Source organism: Salvelinus alpinus, chromosome 3 (genome assembly GCF_045679555.1).
Source record: "Salvelinus alpinus chromosome 3, SLU_Salpinus.1, whole genome shotgun sequence".
Classification (NCBI taxonomy): domain Eukaryota; kingdom Metazoa; phylum Chordata; class Actinopteri; order Salmoniformes; family Salmonidae; genus Salvelinus; species Salvelinus alpinus.
Window position 1 is genome coordinate 61425447 of NC_092088.1, and position 24539 is coordinate 61449985.

General features: G+C 42.3%; 1 protein-coding gene and 1 pseudogene across 4 annotated transcripts in view; both read left to right on the top strand.

Annotated features, from left to right (window-relative positions):
* The first annotated feature begins 2720 nt into the window (after positions 1–2720).
* On the top strand, positions 2721–7013 carry LOC139569831 (NFU1 iron-sulfur cluster scaffold homolog, mitochondrial-like; annotated as a pseudogene).
* Positions 7014–12220: 5207 nt separating this feature from the next.
* Positions 12221–24539, top strand: part of LOC139571065 (cell division cycle and apoptosis regulator protein 1-like) — a 31283-nt gene continuing 18964 nt past the window's right edge. Inside the window, exons 1-11 of one of the 4 annotated variants that reach the window (XM_071393579.1) lie at positions 12221–12291; positions 13969–14132; positions 16547–16725; positions 18638–18781; positions 21400–21429; positions 21577–21606; positions 21763–21792; positions 21950–21982; positions 22275–22301; positions 22645–22853; positions 23121–23247. In XM_071393579.1, the coding sequence (XP_071249680.1) occupies positions 14021–14132; positions 16547–16725; positions 18638–18781; positions 21400–21429; positions 21577–21606; positions 21763–21792; positions 21950–21982; positions 22275–22301; positions 22645–22853; positions 23121–23247 (921 nt within the window). In that variant the 5' untranslated portion in view covers positions 12221–12291; positions 13969–14020. Of the gene's footprint in view, positions 12300–13968; positions 14133–16546; positions 16726–18637; positions 18782–21399; positions 21430–21576; positions 21607–21762; positions 21793–21949; positions 21983–22274; positions 22302–22644; positions 22854–23120; positions 23248–24539 lie in introns of all 4 variants that reach the window. The other 3 variants (XM_071393580.1, XM_071393581.1, XM_071393582.1) reach the window with 3 other exon arrangements.

Sequence of the window (24539 nt, forward strand, 5' to 3'; positions counted from 1 at the left end):
GGAAGTGTCTACCACACCTGTAGCTGCAGGTACTTCATCCTGGTCTGGCTCGACTTCAGAGCACTCACTACTGCTGACCACAAGTAGATTTATAGGTCATTTTACTTGGTTTGTATTCAGGAGAAGAAAATGATTGAACAAAGGTTTGTACTCAGGAGACGTACAGTGGGGAGAACAAGTATTTGATACACTGACGATTTTGCAGGTTTTCCTACTTACAAAGCATGTAGAGGTCTGTAATTTTTATCATAGGTACACTTCAACTATGAGAGACGGAATCTAAAACAAAAATCCAGAAAATCACATTGTATGATTTTTAAGTAATTAATTTGCATTTTATTGCATGACATAAGTATTTGATACATCAGAAAAGCAGAACTTAATATTTGGTACAGAAACCTTTGTTTGCAATTACAGAGATCATACGTTTCCTGTAGTTCTTGACTAGGTTTGCACACACTGCAGCAGGGATTTTGGCCCACTCCTCCCTACAGATCTTCTCCAGATCCTTCAGGTTTCGGGGCTGTCGCTGGGCAATACGGACTTTCAGCTCCCTCCAAAGATTTTCTATTGGGTTCAGGTCTGGAGACTGGCTAGGCCACTCCAGGACCTTGAGATGCTTCTTACGGAGCCACTCCTTAGTTGCCATGGCTGTGTGCTTCGTGTCGTTGTCATGCTGGAAGACCCAGCCACGACCCATCTTCAATGCTCTTACTGAGGGAAGGAGGTTGTTGGCCAAGATCTCGCGATACATGGCCCCATCCATCCTCCCCTCAATACGGTGCAGTCGTCCTGTCCCCTTTGCAGAAAAGCATCCCCAAAGAATGATGTTTCCACCTCCATGCTTCACGGTTGGGATGGTGTTCTTGGGGTTGTACTCATACTTCTTCTTCCTCCAAACACGGCGAGTGGAGTTAGACCAAAAAGCTCTATTTTTGTCTCATCAGACCACATGACCTTCTCCCATTCCTCCTCTGGATCATCCAGATGGTCATTGGCAAACTTCAGACAGGCCTGGACATGCACTGGGTTAAGCAGGGGGACCTTGCGTGCGCTGCAGGATTTTAATCCGTGACGGCGTAGTGTGTTACTAATGGTTTTCTTTGAGACTGTGGTCCCAGCTCTCTTCAGGTCATTGACCAGGTCTTGCCGTGTAGTTCTGGGCTGATCCCTCACCTTCCTCATGATCATTGATGCCCCACGAGGTGAAATCTTGCATGGAGCCCCAGACCGAGGGTGATTGACCGTCATCTTGAACTTCTTCCATTTTCTAATAATTGCGCCAACAGTTGTTTCCTTCTCACCAAGCTGCTTGCCTATTGTCCTGTAGCCCATCCCAGCCTTGTGCAGGTCTACAATTTTATCCCTGATGTCCTTACACAGCTCTCTGGTCTTGGCCATTGTGGAGAGGTTGGAATCTGTTTGATTGTGTGTGGACAGGTGTCTTTTATACAGGTAACGAGTTCAAACAGGTGCAGTTAATACAGGTAATGAGTGGAGAACAGGAGGGCTTCTTAAAGAAAAACTAACAGGTCTGTGAGAGCCGGAATTCTTACTGGTTGGTAGGTGATCAAATACTTATGTCATGCAATAAAATGCAAATTAATTATTTAAAAATCATACAATGTGATTTTCTGGATTTTTGTTTTAGATTCCGTCTCTCACAGTTGAAGTGTACCTATGATAAAAATTACAGACCTCTACATGCTTTGTAAGTAGGAAAACCTGCAAAATCGGCAGTGTATCAAATACTTGTTCTCCCCACTGTAGGTATGTACTTAGTGCCATTTTTATGCTTCTGTGTCATCGCACCCTGGTTCCCGAGTTAATTAAGAAATTAACATCCCATCATGTATAACAATGCCCAGTTGCCCATCATTTTGGCTACCATGGCTAGAAGAAGAGATCTCAGTGCCTTTGAAAGAAGGGTCTCAATGGAGCATAGTGGGATTAAAGGGTGTGTGTGTCTCTGTCACCAGATCTCAACCAGATTGAACAGTTATGGGAGATTCTGGAGCGGCGCCTGAGAAAGCGTTTTCTACCACCACCATCAACAAAACACCAAATGAGGGAATTTGTCTATGCCAAGGCCTGTGGTGGCCCAACTCCCTATTAAGACACGTTATGTTGGTGTTTCCTTTATTTTGGCAGTTAGCTGTAGCTATATGCTCAAATGATTGCGGTTACAGTTGTATTGATAGCAATATAGATTTATTGATGTATAATGTATTGAGAGTCTGGGAGAACAAATTATGGGAATAGGATAGGTTGACTATCTCTTATTTTAAATGTATTTATTCTATGCTGTGTAATACCGTTTTTTTTTTTACTGTAGGGATTACTGTCGTTTTCTGGTTTTGTCTATATTTTGTTTATTCCATCGGGGATCACGTTGGAAACAAGTGGAATTGCTTTAATGTGTTATTCCCTGGGTTGTACTCAGTGCATCTTTTCCCCATATTGGAAATGTGAACAATGAGCAGTAACCATGACAAACCAGACAGTGTGAATAAACTGAGGTTTTCCAACGTGAATCACAAATTGTTCTCTAAACATCAGCTTGTTTGCTTTCAGAGTGTGGGAGAACCAGTGACGTTTGTACGTGAACTGCTGTAGGAGAACTCGAACCGAAGATGATCATTTGTGCTCTAGGAACATATTTATTAGAGGTTTACTGTACTGATTAGCCTAAGTTACAGTTCTGTGCATGCCTCAAGTAAAAATCTATTGCAACGTGCAATGTGCTTCTCCACTGTTTGGTGACCCCCCTTGGTTTTCACAGGAACCTGTTTGAAATGGAAGGAGTGAAAAGTGCGTTCTATGGCCTTGACTTCATCACAGTTACCAAGGTACCCAATAAATACACTTTAAAGTTTAAACCCTCATCTACCAACCCTATCCATTTACTCTGGGATATTGTGTGCAATTAGACCATGATGACTGAATGGATCATGTCACAAATACAATTTAACTGACATTTTCTGATTCAATTCATGGGCCATGTCCAAATTTTTGACATTCTCCCAAATTGTGTACTTGCACAATCCTTGTCATTGATTTGAAAACATAGGATTGGTATAAGCATTGGCAAGAGTGAGTTTTCACCATTGCTAAATCCATGCAAGAAAGTGTGCAAGTGCAGAATTCGGGAGAAGGGTGGGGTATCGGGCCATGTTCATTTACTAACAGGCCTTTGCATGTTTTGTGTTGCCTTTGTCAGGCAGAAGACGATGTGGAGTGGACAGACATCAAGCACCATGTCATGGATGCCATCACTAAGTGGAGACCCCATGACCACGGAGGTGACCCACCATGAGAGCAGTGAGTATGACAGGAACAAAACTCTTCTTCATATGGGTGTTGAGGGTCAATCTGTACTGTATTGTCATCTTGATAAATTGCATACATCTAATGAAAATGTTTGTTTTTTTGTATTATGAATTTAAGACTTTTCAACATGCTGTTCCTGTCTTAGGTCACTTTGAAGATGATGAAATCGTTTCAATGATTAACGAGCTTCTAGATACACGGATAAGGTAAAATTCCCATATACTATTAGTATGATGTACAGTGGGGTCTGAAATGATTGACACCGTTGATAAAGATGAGCAAAAATGACTATAAAATAAATAATTAAAATATTGAGCTATGTTGTATGCAAAAAATGTTGATATTTTGTACTGATACAACTGCTCAGAGAAAGAGAAAACAATAATAATAGTTTTTCTCAAAAAGATAAGGGCCAAAATTATTTACACCCTTCTTTTCAACACCTTTCAAGGATGATGGCACTGAGCCGTGGAGAACCCATTGGGAGGGATCTTGGACTATTCCTCCATACAGAATCTTTCAAGATCCTTGATATCATTCATCTGTGCTTATGGACTGCTCTCTTCAATTCAAACCACAGGTTTTCACTAGGCTGGCCATTGCAAAATGTTGATGTTGTGGTCAATTTAAAAATAAAAAGGATTTTGATGTGCTTGGGGTTATTATTTTGCTGGAAGATCCACTTTAGGCCAAGTTTCAGCCTAATGGTAGAGGAAACCAGGTTTTTGGCTAAAATGCCCTGGTACTGGGTAAAGTTCATGATGCCGTTGACCTTAAGGGCCTCAGGGTTTGCGACTGGGAGTCCCATAGGCCCAGCGTCAGTTTATTTTTTATTTAACCTTTATTTAACTAAGCAAGTCAGTTAAGAACAAATTATTTACAATGACGGGCTACCCCAGCCAAACCCTCCCCTAACCCGGACGATGCTGGGCCAATTGTGCGCCGCCCTATGGTACTCCCGATCAAGGACGGTTCTGATACACCCCAGGATCGATACAGGGTCTGTAGTGACGCCTCTCGCACTGAGATGCAGTGCCTTAGACCGCTGCGCCACTTGGTGTTTCCTCCGACACATTGGTGCAGCTGGCTTCTGGGTTAAGCGGGCTGGTGTTAAGAAGCGTGGTTTGGCGGGTCATGTTTCTGAGGACGCATGACTCGACCTTCACCTCTCCCGAGCCCGTTGGGGAGTTGCAGCTATGAGACAAGATCGTAGTCACGAAATTGGGGATAAAAAAAATAAATATATATTATTTAGGATCAGGACTATTGGAAGAAAATAACCCCATAACATCAAAGATCCACCACCATATACATCTTTCTTCCGACGCAAAACCCACGACTGGTGTGCGTAGCCAAAGAGCTTTATTTTCATGTCATCCAACCAATGTAAATGCCTGGAGTTTGCTAAACGACATTGGCACTTGGATTGGAACTGGTGCTTTGGTCAGATGACATGAAAATAGAGCTATTTGGCCATGCACACCAGTAGTGGATTTGGTGTTGAAAGAAAGATGCATATGCAGAAGAAAAAAACATACCTAACCTAAAATATGGTGGTGGATCTTTAATGTTATGGGGCTATTTTGCTTCCACTGGTCCTGGGCCCTTGTTAAAGGTAGATTCAGCGACTATAACATAGATGAAGAACATAAACAGCATAGTGGGTCATGCTGTGAACAGCGTGAAGTGAATCTGTGCACATGCGCATGTAATGGATGTGAAATGGCTAGCTAGTTAGCGGGTACGCGCTAGTAGCGTTTCAATCAGTTACGTCACTTGCTCTGAAACCTAGAAGTAGTGTTGCACCTTGCTCTGCAAGGGCCGCGGCCTTTGTGGAGCGATGGGTAACGATGCTTCGTGGGCGACCGTTGTTGATGTGTGCAGAGGGTCCCTGGTTCGCGCCCGTGTCGGGGCGAGGGGACGGTTTAAAGTTATACTGTTACATTGGTGCCGTGACCCGGATCACTGGTTGCTGCGGAAAAGGAGGAGGTTGAAAGGGGGGTGAGTGTAACGGATGTGAAATGGCTAGCTAGTTAGCGGGTACGCGCTAGTAGCGTTTCAATCAGTTACGTCACTTGCTCTGAAACCTAGAAGTAGTGTTGCACCTTGCTCTGCAAGGGCCGCGGCTTTTGTGGAGCGATGGGTAACGACGCTTCGTGGGTGTCAGTTGTTGATGTGTGCAGAGGGTCCCTGGTTCGCGCCCGTGTCGGGGCGAGGGGACGGTTTAAAGTTATACTGTTACACGCATATACTGTGTGTGACTGTGAGAGCGAAGTCTTGCATCTTGCTCATCTCAATATCTGCAGTGCTGCTCGTGGCAACGTAATTTCGCTGTCAACCTTTAAAGTCAACCGCATCATGAACTTTACCCAGGACCAGGACATTTTAAACAAAAACCTTGTTGCCTCTGCCAGGAGCCTGAAACATGACCAGAAGTGGATCTTCCAGCGAGACAATTATAATTATTTATTTTATAGTCTTTCTTGCTCATCTTTATCAAGGGTGCCAATAATTTCAGACCTGAATGTATGTAGTGTTTTCGGTCATAATCATTACAGATCATGCGCTTTTAATCCCACCCCTCAGCTACTCTCAGCCCATTCCACCTATCTCTGTAGACCACCCTCAGGCAGATTGTTTGGGCACTGAAGTTGTTCCCAAACAAATTATAGAAATTATGTTGATATGAAATAAAGACTATAGTGATGTTATCTTCAAGGACAGCTCGGTACAAATTCTCCCATCCCCTCCCCCCTCTTAAACCTCCCCTCCATTCTTCTCTTCCTCCTAGTTTTTAATAACAATTGTAATATTACCTGTTATGTTGTTCAGTGACAAATAAACTCAACTAATAAACCCTCCCGTTTCACACAGGCCCACAGTGATGGAGGATGGCGGTGATATAATCTTTAAGGGCTTTGAGAATGGCACGGTAAAGCTGAAGCTGGTTGGCTCGTGCCCTGGCTGCCCCAGCTCCACTGTCACCCTGAAGAATGGCATCCAGAACATGCTGCAGTTCTACATCCCGGAGGTGGATGACGTGGAACAGGTGAGAGGCAGAGAGGAGGGAGGGACAGGGAGGAGGAGGAGGAGAGGAGAGTGAGAAGGAGGGAGAAACCCATAGAGAGGCAGAATGAGGATAAATGGATAAAGTGAGCGAGGAGGGGAACAGCATTAAGCTTTTATGTCTGTCAGTTATAGCTGTTCTTTTTGTTTCTGTAGGTGGAAGATGAAGTGGATCATGTCAACGCAAACGTTTTCACCGAGTTGGAACGCAAGTTTGGAGACATAAAACATTCCATTACAAAATGGAAGTACATGCTCTAAAAGGAATTAATTCCAAATTTTTCTCCAATATCATGGCGGTCCGCAAACAATCGTTTGTGCTGGAATATACGATCAATCATGATCTGACCAATTCAGTATTACCATGAAAATAAAATCCAAATAAATTCCTATTAACTTCTATCACACCCTTCCCCTCCCCCAAAAAACTCCCCAATCCCCCTGATCTATATCATGCTGAACACTCCACCCTTGTTCAGCATGTTAACAACCATTTCAACATTAACATCTCATACCCCCAAAATCTCTTTTGCCGTCTCCACAAAAAACTTCAACCTGGCATTTCTGCTTTCCACAACCTGAGTCGTATTGATAACCTTACCAATAAAAGCTATGAAGTCAACTTCATTATCAAAGTGTCCTTTGACAGTGCACATTCATGAGCGCAAGATTTCTGAACAGGCATCCAAACCATGCCAGGACCAGCAGAAACACCAGCCGGGTTATTTCTACAATGCGGTGCCATTTGTACCTCAAATCTTTTGGGAAAATGTTTGTATATTGTAGCAGGTTCAAGGGTGTGGGGTTTCCATGTCACCAAGTTCAATAACCAAACACACACAAGGAGCACAACTAGAATCCAAATGGGGTGTTTATTAGGGAGTTTTGCACACTGGGGAAAGGGTGAATTCACCAACCAGTCCACAATCCATTCTCATTGTCCGTTCCAGGGGTAATCATAAAACTCAGGTCCTCAGCCAAACCGGTTCGGTACACAGTGGGGGTAACCACACAGACATTTCCCTCGCTTCATAACACTCGCTTCCCTCTCCATTCTCTGCCGCATCCTCTTTTATCCCCAAGCATTCCCTGGCTTAATGATACACAGGCTCACCTTGTTGGGGCAGGAAGTCCATATAAGGCTCGGGGGTGGAGCCAGCGGGCTGCAAGGTATCTCACTTCAATTACCACTCCCCTCACCTCTCCCTGCCACACATATATATATATATATATATATATATAAAATAAAATAATGTATTCGCTCAGAAAAAGGACATGTTTGACTTTCAGAAAAACATATTGATCAAGCTCAGGCACGTAAACATTGGGGTGCATTTTCCAATTTGTTAGGTGCATAATCCTAACAAGGTGGAACCTAACAGGATGGAAATGTTATTAGCCATAGCTCTGTGAGTGAGCAAGATTGAGCTATCGTATAATTTTTTTTCTCTGTAATTTAGCCTAACGGTGGAAATTTACGAGTGGGACATACAACAACAATAACAACATGAAACATGGACAAATAGATAAACTGAGTGTTTATTTATTTAGCTTCACACCTATTTTTTTTACCCATAAGAAATGACATTTCCTGAATATTGTAGGAAGGGGTTGATTTCTTAAATAGAGAATTACAGCAAACTAACAGGGTGGAAAGTGGTATCAGGGACACACAGAAAATCTTAAATAAAATAATAATAAATACAATAATCATGAGGGAAAAAAATATTGATGAAAGATACTTTAACTAGGACTATAAAATAATGAAGAAAAATGTTAAACATGTTATTATTTTAAGACTTATATTTCTTGTGGAAGTTGATAACACCTTGGGACATGGCAAAAACGCTTACATCCACTGACAAAAAGTGTTTAAAATGCATAAAATTCCCTTTCAAGATCCATATTTGGTGTTTAAGGTAAAGGACACCTGAGATTATATTTAAAGCCTTTTGGAATCCACATTTTACACTAAATAAGAACTTCTATTTTCTGGGGACAGAAAAGGCACCGCTAGGCCTCCTGAGTGGTGCAGCGGTCTAAGGCACTGCATCACAGTGCTTGAGGCGTCACTACAGACCCAGGTTCGATCCCGGGCTGTGTCACAGACGGCCGTGACCGGGAGACCCATGAGGCGGCGCACAATTGGCCACACACAGGGGAGAAAAAAGGGGTAAAAGAAAAGACACCGCTTACTAGGAATAACCCAGTCCCGAAATTAGTTCCACTTAGTACAGGAGCAGCCATGGAAATTCCACCAATCTGTTTTACAGCTTCTGCATACGATACAGCATGACTGATTCTATATCTCTGAGCCTCTCTCTGAACCTGGCATCCACCAAATGCTGCACTATGTTCCCCCACACAATTACAACACTTAACCTTCACATTGCTCCCACATTCACCGTAATCATGTTCCCCCCCACAGTTGGCACAACTTTCCTTCCTTTACATTGAACAGCTACATGTCCCATTCTTAGGCATTTTAAACACTGCAATGGGGATGGGACAAATTCTCTGACATTGAAACTAGGGAATCCTATGTGTACTTTCCCTGGCATAACCTTGTCAAACCTCAGAAGCACTGATAGGCTTTCACTTCTTTGACCTTCTTTCCTACTGATCAACCTTTTGTCCTCAATCACTCTGCCTCCCTTCACATGTTCTTAAATATCATCTATAGACATAGATATTCAGGCCCCAGTGATGACTCCCCTCAATCTAGTATAAGCACCAGGGACATTTTTAATCTTCTTTAATCTTCTTCCCATTAAGCTTTTCCATTTTCAGAATCTTCTCTTGCTGAGCCTGGCTACCACAAAATATGAACAATCTACCATTTCCAATAAACCAAACTAATTTTACTTCACCTACCTCTTTCTCTACTGCATTAGTTAGTCAGATAGTGTTTGATGAGAACACAGGGCCTCACACCCTATCACCACTTTCCACTCCAACATCACTACTCTTGCTTCCTACCTTGGCCCTCCTTATGCTTTCTTTATTAGATGCTTCACTGCTTTCTGTATCATGATCTCTCTTCTACCCATGTCTTTCCACTACCGACCATTCCGGTCCTTGACCCTCATCCTCCCGCTCCATATAATCAGAACTGACACCCATTTCGTTCGCATTCCAGCACTGTCGTTGCTTCACCAACTTTCTCAATTTCCTCCATTACGTCCACAGTGTGTGTCAGGGGAAAAGGCACCCTGTCAGAAGTTTTGGGTAATAACATTCCCTTGTGTGTGCTGTCTCCCCAGGTCTGAGGTAGTTTCAGCCCACCATTAACCCTGTACAGCAATGAGTGGAGCACTATTCACCATGCTTTTGATTGATGTAAGTTAACATGGGAAATTGAGTCTGAGACTTGTCTCCGGCCAGGTATCAAGAGGAGCTGCCTGCAGCCATCGCTGGGTGTCTTTACAAATACCTCACCCAGCCAGAGCTGGTGAAACTGATGGAGTGGATACTCACTAAGTACTGTAGTGCAGATAGATGCAGAGCTTTATTGACTCAATAGTAGGTGGTGCATGCCATTTGTTAGATGTTTCTGGTATTCAAGGTAATAATGTGAATTGAGATAAATATAGCTGTGCTTTACTTACTTTCCATGAGCAGAGAAATCTCTTTAAACTCCCTGCTCCCTGACTGGTTGTGAAATGTCTTGGCAAGTGCCTTGGTGTCCACATCACCAACAAACTATCATGGTCCAAACACACCAAGACAGTCGTGAAGAGGGTACGACAACACCTATTCCCCCTCAGAAGACTGAAAAGATTTGGCATGGGTCCTCAGATTCTCAAAATGTTCTACAGCTGCCCCATCGAGAGCATCCTGGCTGATTGCATCACCGCCTGGTATGGCAACTGCTCGGCCTCCGAAGGCAACTCAAATGTTCAGTTTTGTCACATAACACAATGCCACAGTTTTTGAGTGAGCGTGCAATTGGCATGCTGACTGCAGAAAGGGCATGCTGACTGCAGGGATGTCCACCAGAGCTGTGGCCAGAGAATGTAATGTTAATTTATCAACCATAAGCCGCCTCCAATGTCGTTTTAGAGAATTTGGCAGTACGTCCAACCAGCATCACAAATGCCGACCACGTGTAACCACGCCAGCCCAGGACCTCCACACCTGGCTTCTTCACCTGCGGAATCGTCTGAGACCAGCCTCGCGGATAGCTGCACAAACTGTCAGAAACCGTCTCAGGGAAGCTCAGCTATGTGCTCGTCTTCCTCACCGGGGTCATTACCTGACTGCAGGTCGGCGTCATAACCGACTTCAGTGGACTAATGCTCACCTTCGATGGCCACTGGCATGGGGGAGAAGTGTGCTCTTCACGGATGAGTCCCGGTTTCAACTGTACTGGGCAGATGGCAGGTATGGCTTTGTGTGGGTGAGCAGTTTGTTTATGTCAGCGTTGTGAACAGAGTGCCTTATGGTGGAGGTGGGGTTATGGTATGGGGAGGCATAAGCTAGGGACAATGAACACAATTGCTTTTTTTAATCAATTTCAATTTGAATGCACAGAGACACCGTAACGAGATCCTGAGGCCCATTGTTGTGCCATTCATCCGCCACCATCACCTCATGTTTCAGCATGATAATGCACGGCCCCTTGTCGCAAGGATCTGTACACAATTCCCAGAAGCTGAAAATGTGCCAGTTCTTCCATGGCCTGCATACTCACCAGACATGTCACCTATTGAGCATGTTTGGGATGCTCTGGATCGACATGTACGACAGCGTGTTCCAGTTACCGCCAATATCCAGTAACTTTGCACAGCCATTGAAGAGCAGTGGGACAACATTCTACAGGCCATAATCAACAGTCTGATCAACTTTATGCAAAGGAGATGTCGCGCTGCATGAGGCAAATGGTGAACACACCAGATACTGACTGGTTTTCTGATCCACGCCCCTACTTAAAAAAAAAGTTATATGTAATCAACAGATGCATATCTGTATTCCCAGTAATGTGAAATCCACAAATTAGGGTCTAATGAATTTATTTGAATTGACTGATTTCCTTATATGAACTGTAACTCAGTAATATATTGCGTTTATATTTTTGTTCAGTGTATTTTCAAGCATGGTGGTGGCTGCATCATGTTATGGGTATGCTTGTCATTGGCAAGGACTAGGGTGTTTTTTAGGATAAAAATAAACAGAATAGAGCTAAAGCACAGGCAAAATCCTAGAGGAAAACCTAGTTCAATCTGCTATTCAACAGACACAGAGACAAATTAATCTTTCATCAGGAAAAAAAAAACTTAAACACAAGGCCAAATATACACTGGAGTTGCTTACCAAGACAACATTGAACATTCCTAGTTACCGTTTGGACTTACATCGGCTTGAAAATCTATGGCAAGACTTGAAAATGGCTGTCTAACAATAATCAACAACCAATTTGACAGATTATTAATATTTTTTTTAAGAATGTGGAAATATTGTACAATCGAGATGTGCAAAGATGTTAGACATACCCAGAAAGAGTCACGGCTGTAATCGCTGCCAAATGTGACTGACATTTGTTGGCTCGGGGGTGTGAATACTTATGTAAATGAGATATTTCTGTATTTAATTTTCAATAAATTTGCAAACATTTCTAAAAACGTTTTCACTTGGTCATTATGGGGTATTTGTGTAGATGGTCGAAAATTATTATTATTATTTTTTAATTCATTTTGAATTCAGGCCGTAACACAGCAAAATATGGAATAAATCAAGGCATATGAATACTTTCTGAAGATTACACAGATTGCCTGACCGACCTTGTAATTTTGTCGTCAAAGAAAAGTATGTAGCACGCGTGCGCGCCCCCTGATCTACGCATGCGCGGCGACAGTTTTTGATCCATCTCCGCCGGCGAATGAACAGAGGACAGAGGTAAAGGCGTGAGGACAATATTTTTTCCTCTATCTGTTAATGTAATAAACATTTTGGATGCTTTCCTTACTGCAGAACGCAATTATTGTCGCAAAATTGGAATGTCCATCAGCCTTGCTGTCCATCAGTCTCTTATAGAGCTGCGTCGTGTGTTGCCTTGTTTAGGCCTCGTTATAGCTAACGTTAGCTACGTTACTAGTCGTCTTTGCTTTGATAACAAAACCCACGAGTCATCATCATAGCTAGCTATCTAAATAGCAAGCTAGGTAGCTATCTAGTTATTTATCTCCGTTAGCAAGCTAACCCAGCAAATGTTGTTAGTTAGCCTATGGCTATTTATAGTTAAAGGCTAACCAGGTAGATGATATCTGTAATTGTCTAGCATGTGCATTAGCTAGATGGCCTGTTAAACTTGGTTGTTTTGGGCCCTGTACAGGTACCCCCAAACAAATATTTGTTCAGAAAATAGAAAGTACAAATCATTTGACAGCTACAGCTCTTGTCTTTTGTAAGACCCCCCCCCCATAAAGGCCATAAATCATGCGCAATGGCCATATTCATAGTGTGCAATGTAGGTCAAGTCACTAATAGTGCAAACATTTAGTAGGAAAGGATACACACTGATTGTCATTGTAAAGCAATGCATTTTCTTCTCCATCCACATTACCTTGTATGCATCCTCCACATGCACCGTTGATTTCTCACTTGTTTACAATAGGAAACGTGAATGATGAAAATACGTTTTCTCACCTCGATAACTTGAAAGGCCTGATTGCTAGGGTCATTTTCATATGTCAGGCTTGAAAATCCATTCAGCCTTTTTGGCACAGTGAATCAACTGGTTTTACGGCATGGTCGGAACTAGAAGCACAAGCATTTCGCTACCCTCGCATTAACATTGCTAACCATGTGTATGTGACAAATACAATTTGATTTGATTTGATTTTGAAATGGCCAAGAGACATGTGATCTACTGCTGTCTAATGGACGAACTGGGAATCTGTTGTATCTCAGGCTCTGTAGTAAACACATTGTTTCCCACCTTTCTAACAGTACTAAGCTTGTGTTTGTCGGACTTAGTTCTGAAACCAAAATGTACTTTGAGGGTAGTATACAATATTATGCGTAGTTTAGAAAATGCCACCAGGGGGCATCAGAGTTGAAGAGGCTAGCTATAAATAGTATGCCACATTCATTAATTCAAAATTTTCTAATTCTAAGGCTTTCTATTATTAACAAAAAGTCCCATACAGAAGACACCTTCATCCAATGACTCTTATGTGTAATGTAATAAAACTGAGAGTCATGATCAAGGGATAGCTAGCTGGCCAACTAAGCGACATTTTCCAGCAGTGAAAATTTGGCTACCCTGCCCATTAATTCTGTTGTTGCTAGTCTCACTATCCCGCCTAGTAGAGGCAGCTGTCAGGAGGCCTAACGTTGTTGTCGTTTTAGCTAAAGTGGTAACTTAACGATATATTATCCAAGCTAACGTTAGCTGATATGATTTAGCTAGCTAGGTATTGTATTAGCTGTAAGTAAATCTGTAACAATCTCCTCCTGTATTGTTTGTTTTTGTTGCTAGATGCCAGTGTTTGTGTTCAATGAAAGCAAGGTAAATGTCAAATGAAGAATCCTTATACAAATAGACCCATTTCCGGGTTGTTGTTTTGACAGGATATAAACCTAAATCAGTTCCGGCAATACGCTTAAGCTCGAGCCGTAACTCATGGCCCAGTTTGGGGGACAGAAGAACCCACCGTGGGCGGCTCAGTTCACTGCCACGGGGGTGTCCCAACCCAGCCACTCAGGACAGTCCATGGACCTCAACAGCCTACACTGTGAGTATGACATTTTGCTGGATGACTGCCTTTCCTTCTATAATCTGTACTCATCTGTGGGATACAATTAATGTGAGGTTGAGGCAGGGTTTCAGTTAGGAAAATGTGACGCCGGACATTTGACTGGCAGTATTTTAATTTACCAAACATTTGTGAAATTTACCGGACCCATATACATTGGGTGCATAACCTGATTAGGGTGTCCACCCACGGTGCTCAGAATGACTGACAGAAATCACATTTAGATTATGGTAATTCATTTTCACACCCTAGAGTCTAAATTAATTAACACAATAAAACATTTCCCATCAAAATCCGCCAGTTTTTTTTTGGCATGGGCTGCGTCTCAATCCACAGCATCTGCCGATGTCGCCCTTCCGCATCTGCGGTGAAGGTGGCAGAGCTGGAGCAGTGTTTGTCAGATCATGAGACATTCCGAAAATCGGTCTTCTCATGAAAACGTCTATAACGTACGAACGGTTTGACCTACAAAACTAAAGATGACTCCCACGAACACGATGGTGTTCTCCGTTTTGCTCTACGACCCCCACAAACGTCACAGGACTTGTCTGAAGTCGGTACAGCCGATGTGCCAACTTCTGTCAGTAGTGTCCGAATAGTTTGGGCAACACACTAATATGCTCCCTCTAAGGAAAGGTGAGTCTCTCACGAACAGGTTGGTTGTTTTGCTCTAGGACACCCAGAAGCCTCACAAGACTTGTCTGAAAGTAGCCCGGTACCAGCTTAAAAAATAAATGGAAGTACAGTATATATGGAGATAGTTCTGTGCCTAAAATAGGGGTGCCTAAAATAAGGGGTTAAAAGCATGTCAATCTTTCATAACTTCATTTTTTGAATAGTTTTTTTTTTACTCTATATTTATCCATGTATGAAGCTGTTATTCATTGTGTTTCTATGGGATAATAGCAGTAAGGCAAATTCTGTTTCATCATATACATACCTTAAGGGGTCCTAATATTCTATGTCACATAGTCATACCAAGGATCATTTAGCTATCTTAAGAATTCCATATGTTAGCTTAGTACACCGAACCCCCAGCTTAGACTCTTAAGGACTTAAGGATTAACAGAACATGAATGTCGAGGACGATGTGCAGTCTTTCCTACAATATTTTGATGTGCACTGAAGATGTTAGGCTAGTAAATGTGGACAGTTATTCTATGTCAATCTACTATCCCCCATAGTAAAAAAAGTTGACACGTTTTATTGGTCAGCTGGTGGAGAAAGAAATGGCCTATTCCAAACAGACTTTGGGATAGTGGTCGGACGATGGATCCCAAATTCATACAACCAGTAGGCCTAGGCTACATAAAAAAAGTTTTTTTTTAATGGAAAGGGGGATACCTAGTCAGTTGTACAACTGAATGCATTCAACTGAAATGTGTCTTCCGCATTTAACCCAACCCCTCTGAATCAGAGAGGTGTGGAGGGCTGCCTTAATCGACATCCACATCTAAGCAATGAGTCTGATGCAATAGATCAGAACGTTTATCTTAAAATGTATAATGTTCTTAACATTATAAGCGCAGCAATGCGCACAAGGCATTAGACTACGCACTATTGTTCGTTCCGTAATGCAATTAGCAGGAAAATACCATTGTCAAAAGGACACCGCTCATGCAAGTGGTTTCATGTGACAGAGAAAAAAAATTGGTTACTGGGCAATGAAAGAAAGTTGTCTAGGCTACACATTTTGAAGCAGGTAAGACATGCCTCATAATATGTATTAAAATGTTCAGGTTTCAAACAATTAAGTATATGTTTTCAAAATGCATACTGCCTCCAGCTCATTGCAAAGTGGTGTGTGATGCGCTGATGAAGCCTGACTTTTGTTGCCTATGTTTGCTGTTTGAGATGCAGTAGCAGCAGCTTTTGCTGCTGACTGATTTTCTGCTCAAAGGCTCTGTATTTGTATGCTGTAGGCCTACATGTGTGATTAATAAGATGCATAAAGAATATACTGTGCGCCAATTTAATTCCACTAAATTGTGCAAATGTACCTATTGACCGATAAACATATTTCCAATAATAAATAGGCTAAAAAGCATTATTTCGCAAATTGGCCGGTGACAATTTTATTTGTCAGTTTTTCTATTATTATTTTTTGGGACAAAAGCTTGCTATTACCCGGATAACGGTAACGCTGGGTTGAGGGTACAGTGCTTGAAGGAAACTGAATCTCACTGATCTCTTTGGCAAAGTTTGTGATGGAGGGGGTTCAGATTAGTCCGCTGGATATTCAAAGTACTATACTTTTTTCTTTCTCTCTCTCCCGTCATTTCTTTTCTCTTTCTTGTTCTGCCGGTCTATCACTCCATTCCTCTCACTTGCCATACATCCTAACACCACTCTTTCTGCATTCTTCTATTCCCACACCCATCTCTCCCCTGCAGCTCTAGGTGTGCAGCAGCCATCTCTCCTGGGTGCGTCTCCCTCTATGTACTCCCAGCAATCGGCCCTGTCTGCAGCCTCCCTCAACTCCCAGTCGTCCGCCTCCAACTACCAGCTATCCCAACAGACTGCAGCCCTGCAGCAGCAAGCCGCAGCCGCCGCCGCTGCAGCACTGCAACAGGTGAGCTACGCTAGGCTCAGCTTGGCAGTGTTCCGCTAGGCACAATGAAGCTACATGTTCTTTAACAGAATATGATAATATTTGTGACTCACCCCCTGGATTCGGTCTTATGTAGCAAAATGTGAAATTGTGTTTTTTACATTGGATAAAAGTAGAGACTCAGAGCTACAAAATGGTATATTATACACTGCATTTGAGGAACAATGGGAAAGTAATTCTGCTTTGAACTTGTAAACTCACTTTTGAGAAAATCACCTTTGAATGTTTTGGTATCTAGCTCTTCTTTGTCTACACCCATTCAGCATCGTTCACACCCTCTTAAGCTTTAGCCCCACCCATCTTGTTTCGCTCTCAGAGCGCACACTTGACGCACTGGCCGATGATTTGTTTACCTCTGGATAACATGAAAACAGCCTAACCAGCACTGCTGGCAAAAATTTAATTACTTTAATTATTTTTTTGCAAACGTTTACTGACACCGGCAATATTCAGCAGGTTTTGTACACACGCCACGTAACGTTAGCTAACGAGCCAGCCAGCTAACGTTAGCTAGTTAAACAACAATGAACAAAGTTCCAACAATGTCACAGTACTAGGAGCTAACCAACCAGGTTCAATGTTAGCTAGCTAACATTAGGCTTTAACTAGAAAAGCAAACGGTACTGGGAAACAAAGAATAACGTCAGCTAGGGAGCCAGCCAGCTAACGTTAGCTAGCTAGCTAACAGTACATTTTAGCTTGAAATGAAAGCATCTTCTGTCAAAATTAGAAACGTGTCATATCTGAAAATGTAGCTAGCTATCTTACATTTTCAGATATTACACGTTTCTAATTTTGACAGAAATTATGGACGCGTCTCCCTGTCAGGAATGCCATACCACGGTTGCCCTTAGTTTGAAGATGTAATCCGGAGACAGGGGTTTTCTCCGTCTCTTTACCTATCATACTCTAATTCCACTGATTGCAAAACTTCATCCTCCAGAAAGTGGAGAGCAACACTTATGCAGCTCCACTACACAATACATAAAAATAAAAATAAAAACTCATTCGACAGGATTACCAACATAGACTGACGAGCTCAAATTGACAGAAGCCTTGAATATGGCAGACCAATCCGAACTCCTCTCTCGGCATGTCCAGCTCACTCGTTATCTCAGTCAATCATGGCTAGTGGAAAGGTTGCTATATTTTTCTGTGGCTTAACCAACAAGGCTCTTAATTTAACAATTTTATTTGTATTTACAGATGGCATACAAGTTTGTTATTAAGGCACATGAAAGTTCACATTTTCGAGAAGGCATTTCTGCCAAAAAAAGACACTTTGATAAAAATACAGAAATAATTCAAACGACCCTTCTGTGACTTGCGACATATGCCTAGTTTCCTGATTCGGGTCACTGTTATTGTTGTTGTTGCTGGATAAGCTCAGGTAGTAACTTTGGTTTTGTGCCAAATGAACACAACCCAAAAGTCCCCAAAATGGTAGGGAGATACCCCATTGGTTGATCACGTCTAATTTCACCTGAACTTTCTGGATTTTGTTTACTGAAGAAACATTTCCAATGATGAGCATTATTTTGGTCAGACAAACTGGTTTGGGAACCACCGAGGTACAGAGATTGGTAAGCAGCCAAACCTCACTAGACTTGAAGGAGCTGTGATGTTGGAAAACCTGTTCTCGTGTTCTGATTTGTGGGTGATGAACTGATAAACACCCCCACACCATGAGACAGATCAGTGTGAACAACATACTCTTTAGATTCTGAGTGAAAGTCTGAGAAAAATAACCTTTTTTTTCTTCTCATCGCTGTGGTTGAGTATGAAGTCACTAACTGTTTAGTAAATGGTCTTCCCTTCAAAGCAACATCAAGTCATTTTAACTTTTTCGGTCTCATCTCGCTTATTGTTTTAGTCTCAAATCAACTCGGCCTTGCAGCAGTATCAGCAACAGCAGCAGCAACAACAACAGCAACAACAGCAACAGCAGCAGCAGCAGCAACAACAGCCTCCTCCTCAGCAGCCTCCTCCTCAGCAGCTCTACAATGTACCCCATCAGGTGAGACACATGGTCATTACACCAAGTGAAATACCCTGTTCTAGGTTGAGTAGGATGAAGTTTCTCTTAGAAGCTATTGACCTTATGTGTTTTGAGTTTTGCCCCTGATGGCTATGATTGGAGAATATGTTTAGTATGTCATATAATGTTAGTTCATATGACGATCAATCTGGAATTCCTAATGTCTTCAATCTCTCCTAATGAGCACATATCTTTCCTTTTTAGTTATACAAAATATTCTGTTTTCCTGTCATGGAGTCAGTAATATGACATTCTGTGGTGGACCTTGGTACAGTTATAAAGGCTTTGAGAATATCTGGAGTAGTGCTCTGTTGTTGGGGGTTTGATACATGTTTTTGCTGCTTGGTTTGTAAACGAATTAGAGCTTGTCAGCAAAACTGTCGAACTGGGCAGAGTTCCAGAACTTTAACCCACTTTAAGAACACTTGAGTGTTCTAACCCAGAGCAGCCAGTTCATATCACGTCAGTTAGACCTCTCACTCACTGAGTCACAGGATTTCATTGACAAATGGGTTTCACTTAGATAAAAGAAAATGGCATCCGTGTTTGTCAAATCAGATTTTTTAGAGGCTAGACTCTGCAGCATAGTTTCCCCTTTTGTTCTCTTTGACCTATGTAGTAGTTGTCTTATATTACATTCCACAGGAGGTTGGTGGTACCTTAATTGGGGATAACGGGCTTGTGGTAATGACTGGAGCGGAATCAGTGGAATGATATCAAATACAGTTGAAGTCGGAAGTTTACATACACCTTAGCCAAATACATTAACTCAGTTTTCACAATTCCTGACATTTAATCCTAGTAAACATTTCCTGTCTTAGGTCAGTTAGGATCACCACTTTATTTTAAGAATGTGAAATGTCAGAATAATAGGATAATTATTTCTTTCAGCTTTTATTTCTTTCATCACATTCCCAGTGGGTCAGAAGTTTACATGCACTCAATTAGTATTTGGTAGCATTGCCTTTAAATTGTTTAACTTGGGTCAAACGTTTCAGGTAGCCTTCCACAAGCTTCCCACAATAAGTTGGGTGAATTTTGGCCCATTCCTCCTGACAGAGCTGGTGTAACTGAGTCAGGTTTGTAGGCCTCCTTGCTCGCACATGCATTTTCAGTTCTGCCAACAAATTTTCTATAGGATTGAGGTCATTGCTTTGTGATGGCCACTCCAATACCTTGACTTTGTTGTCTTTAAGCCATTTTGCCACAACTTTGGAAGTATGCTTGGGGTCATTGTCCATTTGGAAGACCCATTTGCGACCAAGTTTTAACTTCCTGACTGTTGTCTTGAGATTTTGCTTCAATTTATCCACATAATTTTCCTACCTCATGATGCCATCTATTTTGTGAAGTGCACCAGTCCCTCCTGCAGCAAAGCACCCCCACAACATGATGCTGCCACCCCCGTGCTTCACAGTTGGGATGGTGTTCCTTCGGCTTGCAAGCCTCCCCCTTTTTCCTCCTAACATAACGATGGTCATTATGGCCAAACAGAGGACATTTCTCCAAAAAGTACAATCTTTGTCCCCATGTGCAGTTGCAAACATAGTCTGGCTTTTTTATTGCAGTTTTGGAGCAGTGGCTTCTTACTTGCTGAACGGCCTTTCAGGTTATGTCAATTATAGGACTCGTTTTACTGTGGATATAGATAATTTTGTACCTGTTTTCTCCAGCATCTTCACAAGGTCCTTTGCTGCTGTTCTGGGATTGATTTGCACTTTTCGCACCAAAGTACATTAATCTCTAGGAGACAGAACACGTCTCCTTCCTGAGCGGTGTGACGGCTGTGTGGTCCCATGGTGTTTATACTTGCGTACTATTGTTTGTAGAGATGAACGTGGTACCTTCAGGCATTTTGAAAATGCTCCAAAGGATGAACCAGACTTATGGAGGTCTACAATTATTTTTCTGAGGTCTTGGCTGATTTCTTTTGATTTTCCCATGATGTCAAGCAAAGAGGCACTGAGTTTGAAGGTAGGCCTTGAAATACATCCACAGGTACACCTCCAATTGACTCAAATTATGTCAATTAGCCTATCAGAAGCTTCTAAAGCCATGACATAATTTTCTGGAATTTTCCAAGCTGTTTAAAGGCACAGTCAACTTAGTGTATGTAAACTTCTGACCCACTGGAATTGTGATACAGTGAATTATAAGTGAAATAATCTGTCTGTAAACAGTTGTTGGAAAAATGAATTGTGTCATGCACAAAGTAGATGTCCTAACTGACTTGCTAAAACTATAGTTTGTTAACAAGAAATTTGTGGATTGGTTGAAAACGAGTTTTTATGACTCCAACCTAAGTGTATGTAAACTTGCTACTTCAACTGTACATCAGACATGGTTTCCAGGTGTTTGATGCCATTCCGTTTGCATCGTTCCAGACATCATTATGAGCCGTCCTCCCCTCTGCAGCCTCCTGTGCTGCATTCCCCAGGAATGTTAATTTTTTTGTGCAAATTATTGATGTTCAACCAACTTGAAAAATACCTCACTAATGCTGGTCACTTGATATGTGTCAATCAAACAATGTAATGTTTACTCAATGAAAGACTTATTGCAATTTCTGCATTTGTGTGTGTACCCCGTCTCTTCAGCAACATCAACAACATACAGACTCATACGGGGTAAATGATTGATGTTCAACTCACACAGACAACTGAATCGCCTTGATTTGAGAAAGGCTATACTCATATGTATCAATCAACAAATGTATTATTTACTCAATGAAATACTTATTGCAATTTCTGCGTGTGTGTATCCCGTCTCTTCAGCAACATCAACAACATACAGACTCCTACGGGGTAAATTATTGATGTTTGCAACTCGCACAGACAACTTTGAATCGCCTTGATTTGAGAAAAGCCATACTCATGATATCTATCAATCAACAAATGTATAGTTGACTCAATGAAAGACTTATTGCTATTTCTGCGTGTTTGTGTGCCCTGTCTCTTTAGCAACATCAACAGCATACAGACTTATACGGGGTAAGCAGCAGCGGTTCCCAGCCGCAGCACAGTCAAATCAGTCAAATCACAAGGCACTTCATTCTTGGTGCTGGGGTGTGGAATGTACTCTATTCTATATACACACAGTAGTAACTGTTCTCTTTCTATCTATCTCTATCTATCATTCTCTCCACAGCTCCCCCAGCCCCAGCAAGCGCTGCTTTCACAGGTAGGCTGATTAGGAACAAACTTGTCTTTCTTGTAAATTTAATGCACCTTTCAGAAAAAGTATTGCCACTTAAGTCATCTTGTCTTAAGTAGAATTATTTAGTCAAATATAATAGGCCTAAAAAGATGCAATTTTGTCATGAAAATTCCAAATGCGCCCTTGTTATAAGTAGGCTGTGATTTTGGAAGCATGCGGTACAAAACCAAAGCTTTTGGGGAAGGAATTGTGAATGCATCATAATAGTCTAACGTGACCGTGTCTCTTTTTCTGCCATCTGCGCGGATGTTGAAAGAACTGGAGTGGTGAAAACAAATTCCCGGTAGGCATCCCCACCGTATCACTTTTCAGTTTTAAATCCAGGTTACATGTTTTAACCTTCTTCATAGCCAAATACAATAACAGGACATGTATGGCCACAATGAGTGTAATTATCAACACCTTTTAATAAATGAGAACCGCTAAGGGACATTTGATTCAATTAAATCGCAAATAACATGATAGGCTCCATATACAGTAGACACTTCAAACAGTTCCATTATTAAATACACAGATTTAGAATTTAGTGGGACTTCATACAATTCATCCATTTAGAACTTATACAGAAGGTAGTAGTAGGATGAAGTTGTCCCTGAACACTGACCTATAACTTTCCTCCTCCCCAGCCCCCCGTGGCTCTCCCCACCAGCCTCTCTCTGTCCAACCCCCAGCAGACAGCCCAGATCACCGTGTCCTACCCCACGCCTCGCTCCAGCCACCAGCAGCAGAGCCAGCAGCAGAGCCAGCCCCAGAAACAGCGCGTCTTCACCGGCGTTGTCAACAAGCTGCATGACACATTCGGCTTTGTGGATGAGGACGTCTTCTTCCAGCTCAGGTGAGTGTTCAGACTCTGGCCCAAGTCCTCTCAGATCTCCACAAGTGCATAGAGTTTAGGAGTCCTTTTAGGATTGGGCCACAGAAGACATCGGACCAATTGTCTTTTTTCCCATGGGTTTTCTATATTTTGCTGATTGCATTCCTAATTTGTGTACTTTTTATTCTAAAGCAGTAATGTTTTGTTTAATTTCAAGTGTGAAGTCTCCGTATATTGCAGTTTCTAAAGCAATTTCAAGTGGGTAAATAATGGGTGATGTCTCCACAGTGCGGTGAAGGGGAAGACCCCCCAGGTGGGTGACAGGGTCCTAGTGGAGGCCGTGTACAACCCCAACATGCCTTTCAAATGGAACGCCCAGCGCATTCAGACCTTACCTCAGCTGGCCAACCAATCGGTGAGCCTCACCTAGCCCCTACACACACATGGGACACATTCAGTAGACAGTCCTGAAGTAAAACTGAATAACTTTTGTCTCGCTACTGAATATGATCCTGGTGACCCTGTCAACAGCTAAAACCAAAGCCTTACGCCTTGATCAGATTGACAGCGTCATTTCGTTTTGGTACACCAGAAGTACATTCATTTCCAATGGAACTCTGCATTTGCCTTGCAGCATTGGGTTGCAGAGGCATTTGCAGTGCGTTGTGTACAATTGTGTACAGATCCTTTCGACATGGGGCCGTGCATTATCATGCTGAAACATGAGGTGATGGTGGCGGATGAATGGCACGACAATGGGCCTAGCTTATGTCTGCCCATGCCATAACCCCCCCCGCTACCATGGGGAACTCTGTTCACAACGTTGGCATCATCAGCAAACCGCTTGCCCACACAACGCCATACGCGCCGTCTGCCATCTGCCCGGTACAGTTGAAACTGGGACACTTTTCCCGCGTGTCAGTGGCCATCGAAGGTGGGCATTTGCCCACTGAAGTCTGTTACAATGCTGAACTGCAGTCAGGTCAAGACCTTGGTGAGTAAGGCGAGCACTCAGATGAGCTTCCCTGATACGGTTTCTGACAGTTTGTGCAGAAATTCTTCAGTTGTGCAAACCCACAGTTTTATCAGCTGTCCGGGTGACTGGTCTCAGACGATCCCGCAGGTGAAGAAGCAGGATGTGGAGGTCCTGGTGGACATTCGTGCAGTCTGCATGCTCCCTCAACATGAGACATCTGTAGCGTTGTGTGACAACTGCACATTTTAGTGCAATTTTATTGTTGCCAGCACAAGGTGCACCTGCGTAAAGATCATGCTTCTTTATATGCCACACCTCTCAGGTGGATGAATTGTCTTGGCAAAGGAGAAATGCTCACTAACAGGAATTTAAACAAATTTGTGCACAAAATTTGACCAACACTTTACATGTTGCGTTTATATTTTTGTTCAGTATAGTAGCTAAAGGTGAATGTTGAACTTTTGTTGCACACGTATCCACAAAAAATCTTGGCTTACATAATGAAGAAGGTTACAACTGCAGAATTTATTACTCAGTATTGATGCAATGATGAAGGCGGCAGGTAGCCTAATGGTTAGAGCCAGTAACCGAAATATTGCTAGATCGAATCCCCGAGCTGACAAGGTAAAAATCTGTCGTTCTGCCCCTGAACAAGGCACTGTTCCTAGGCTGTCATTGTAAATAAGAATTTGTTCTTAACTGACTTGCCTAGTTAAATAAAGGTTAAATAT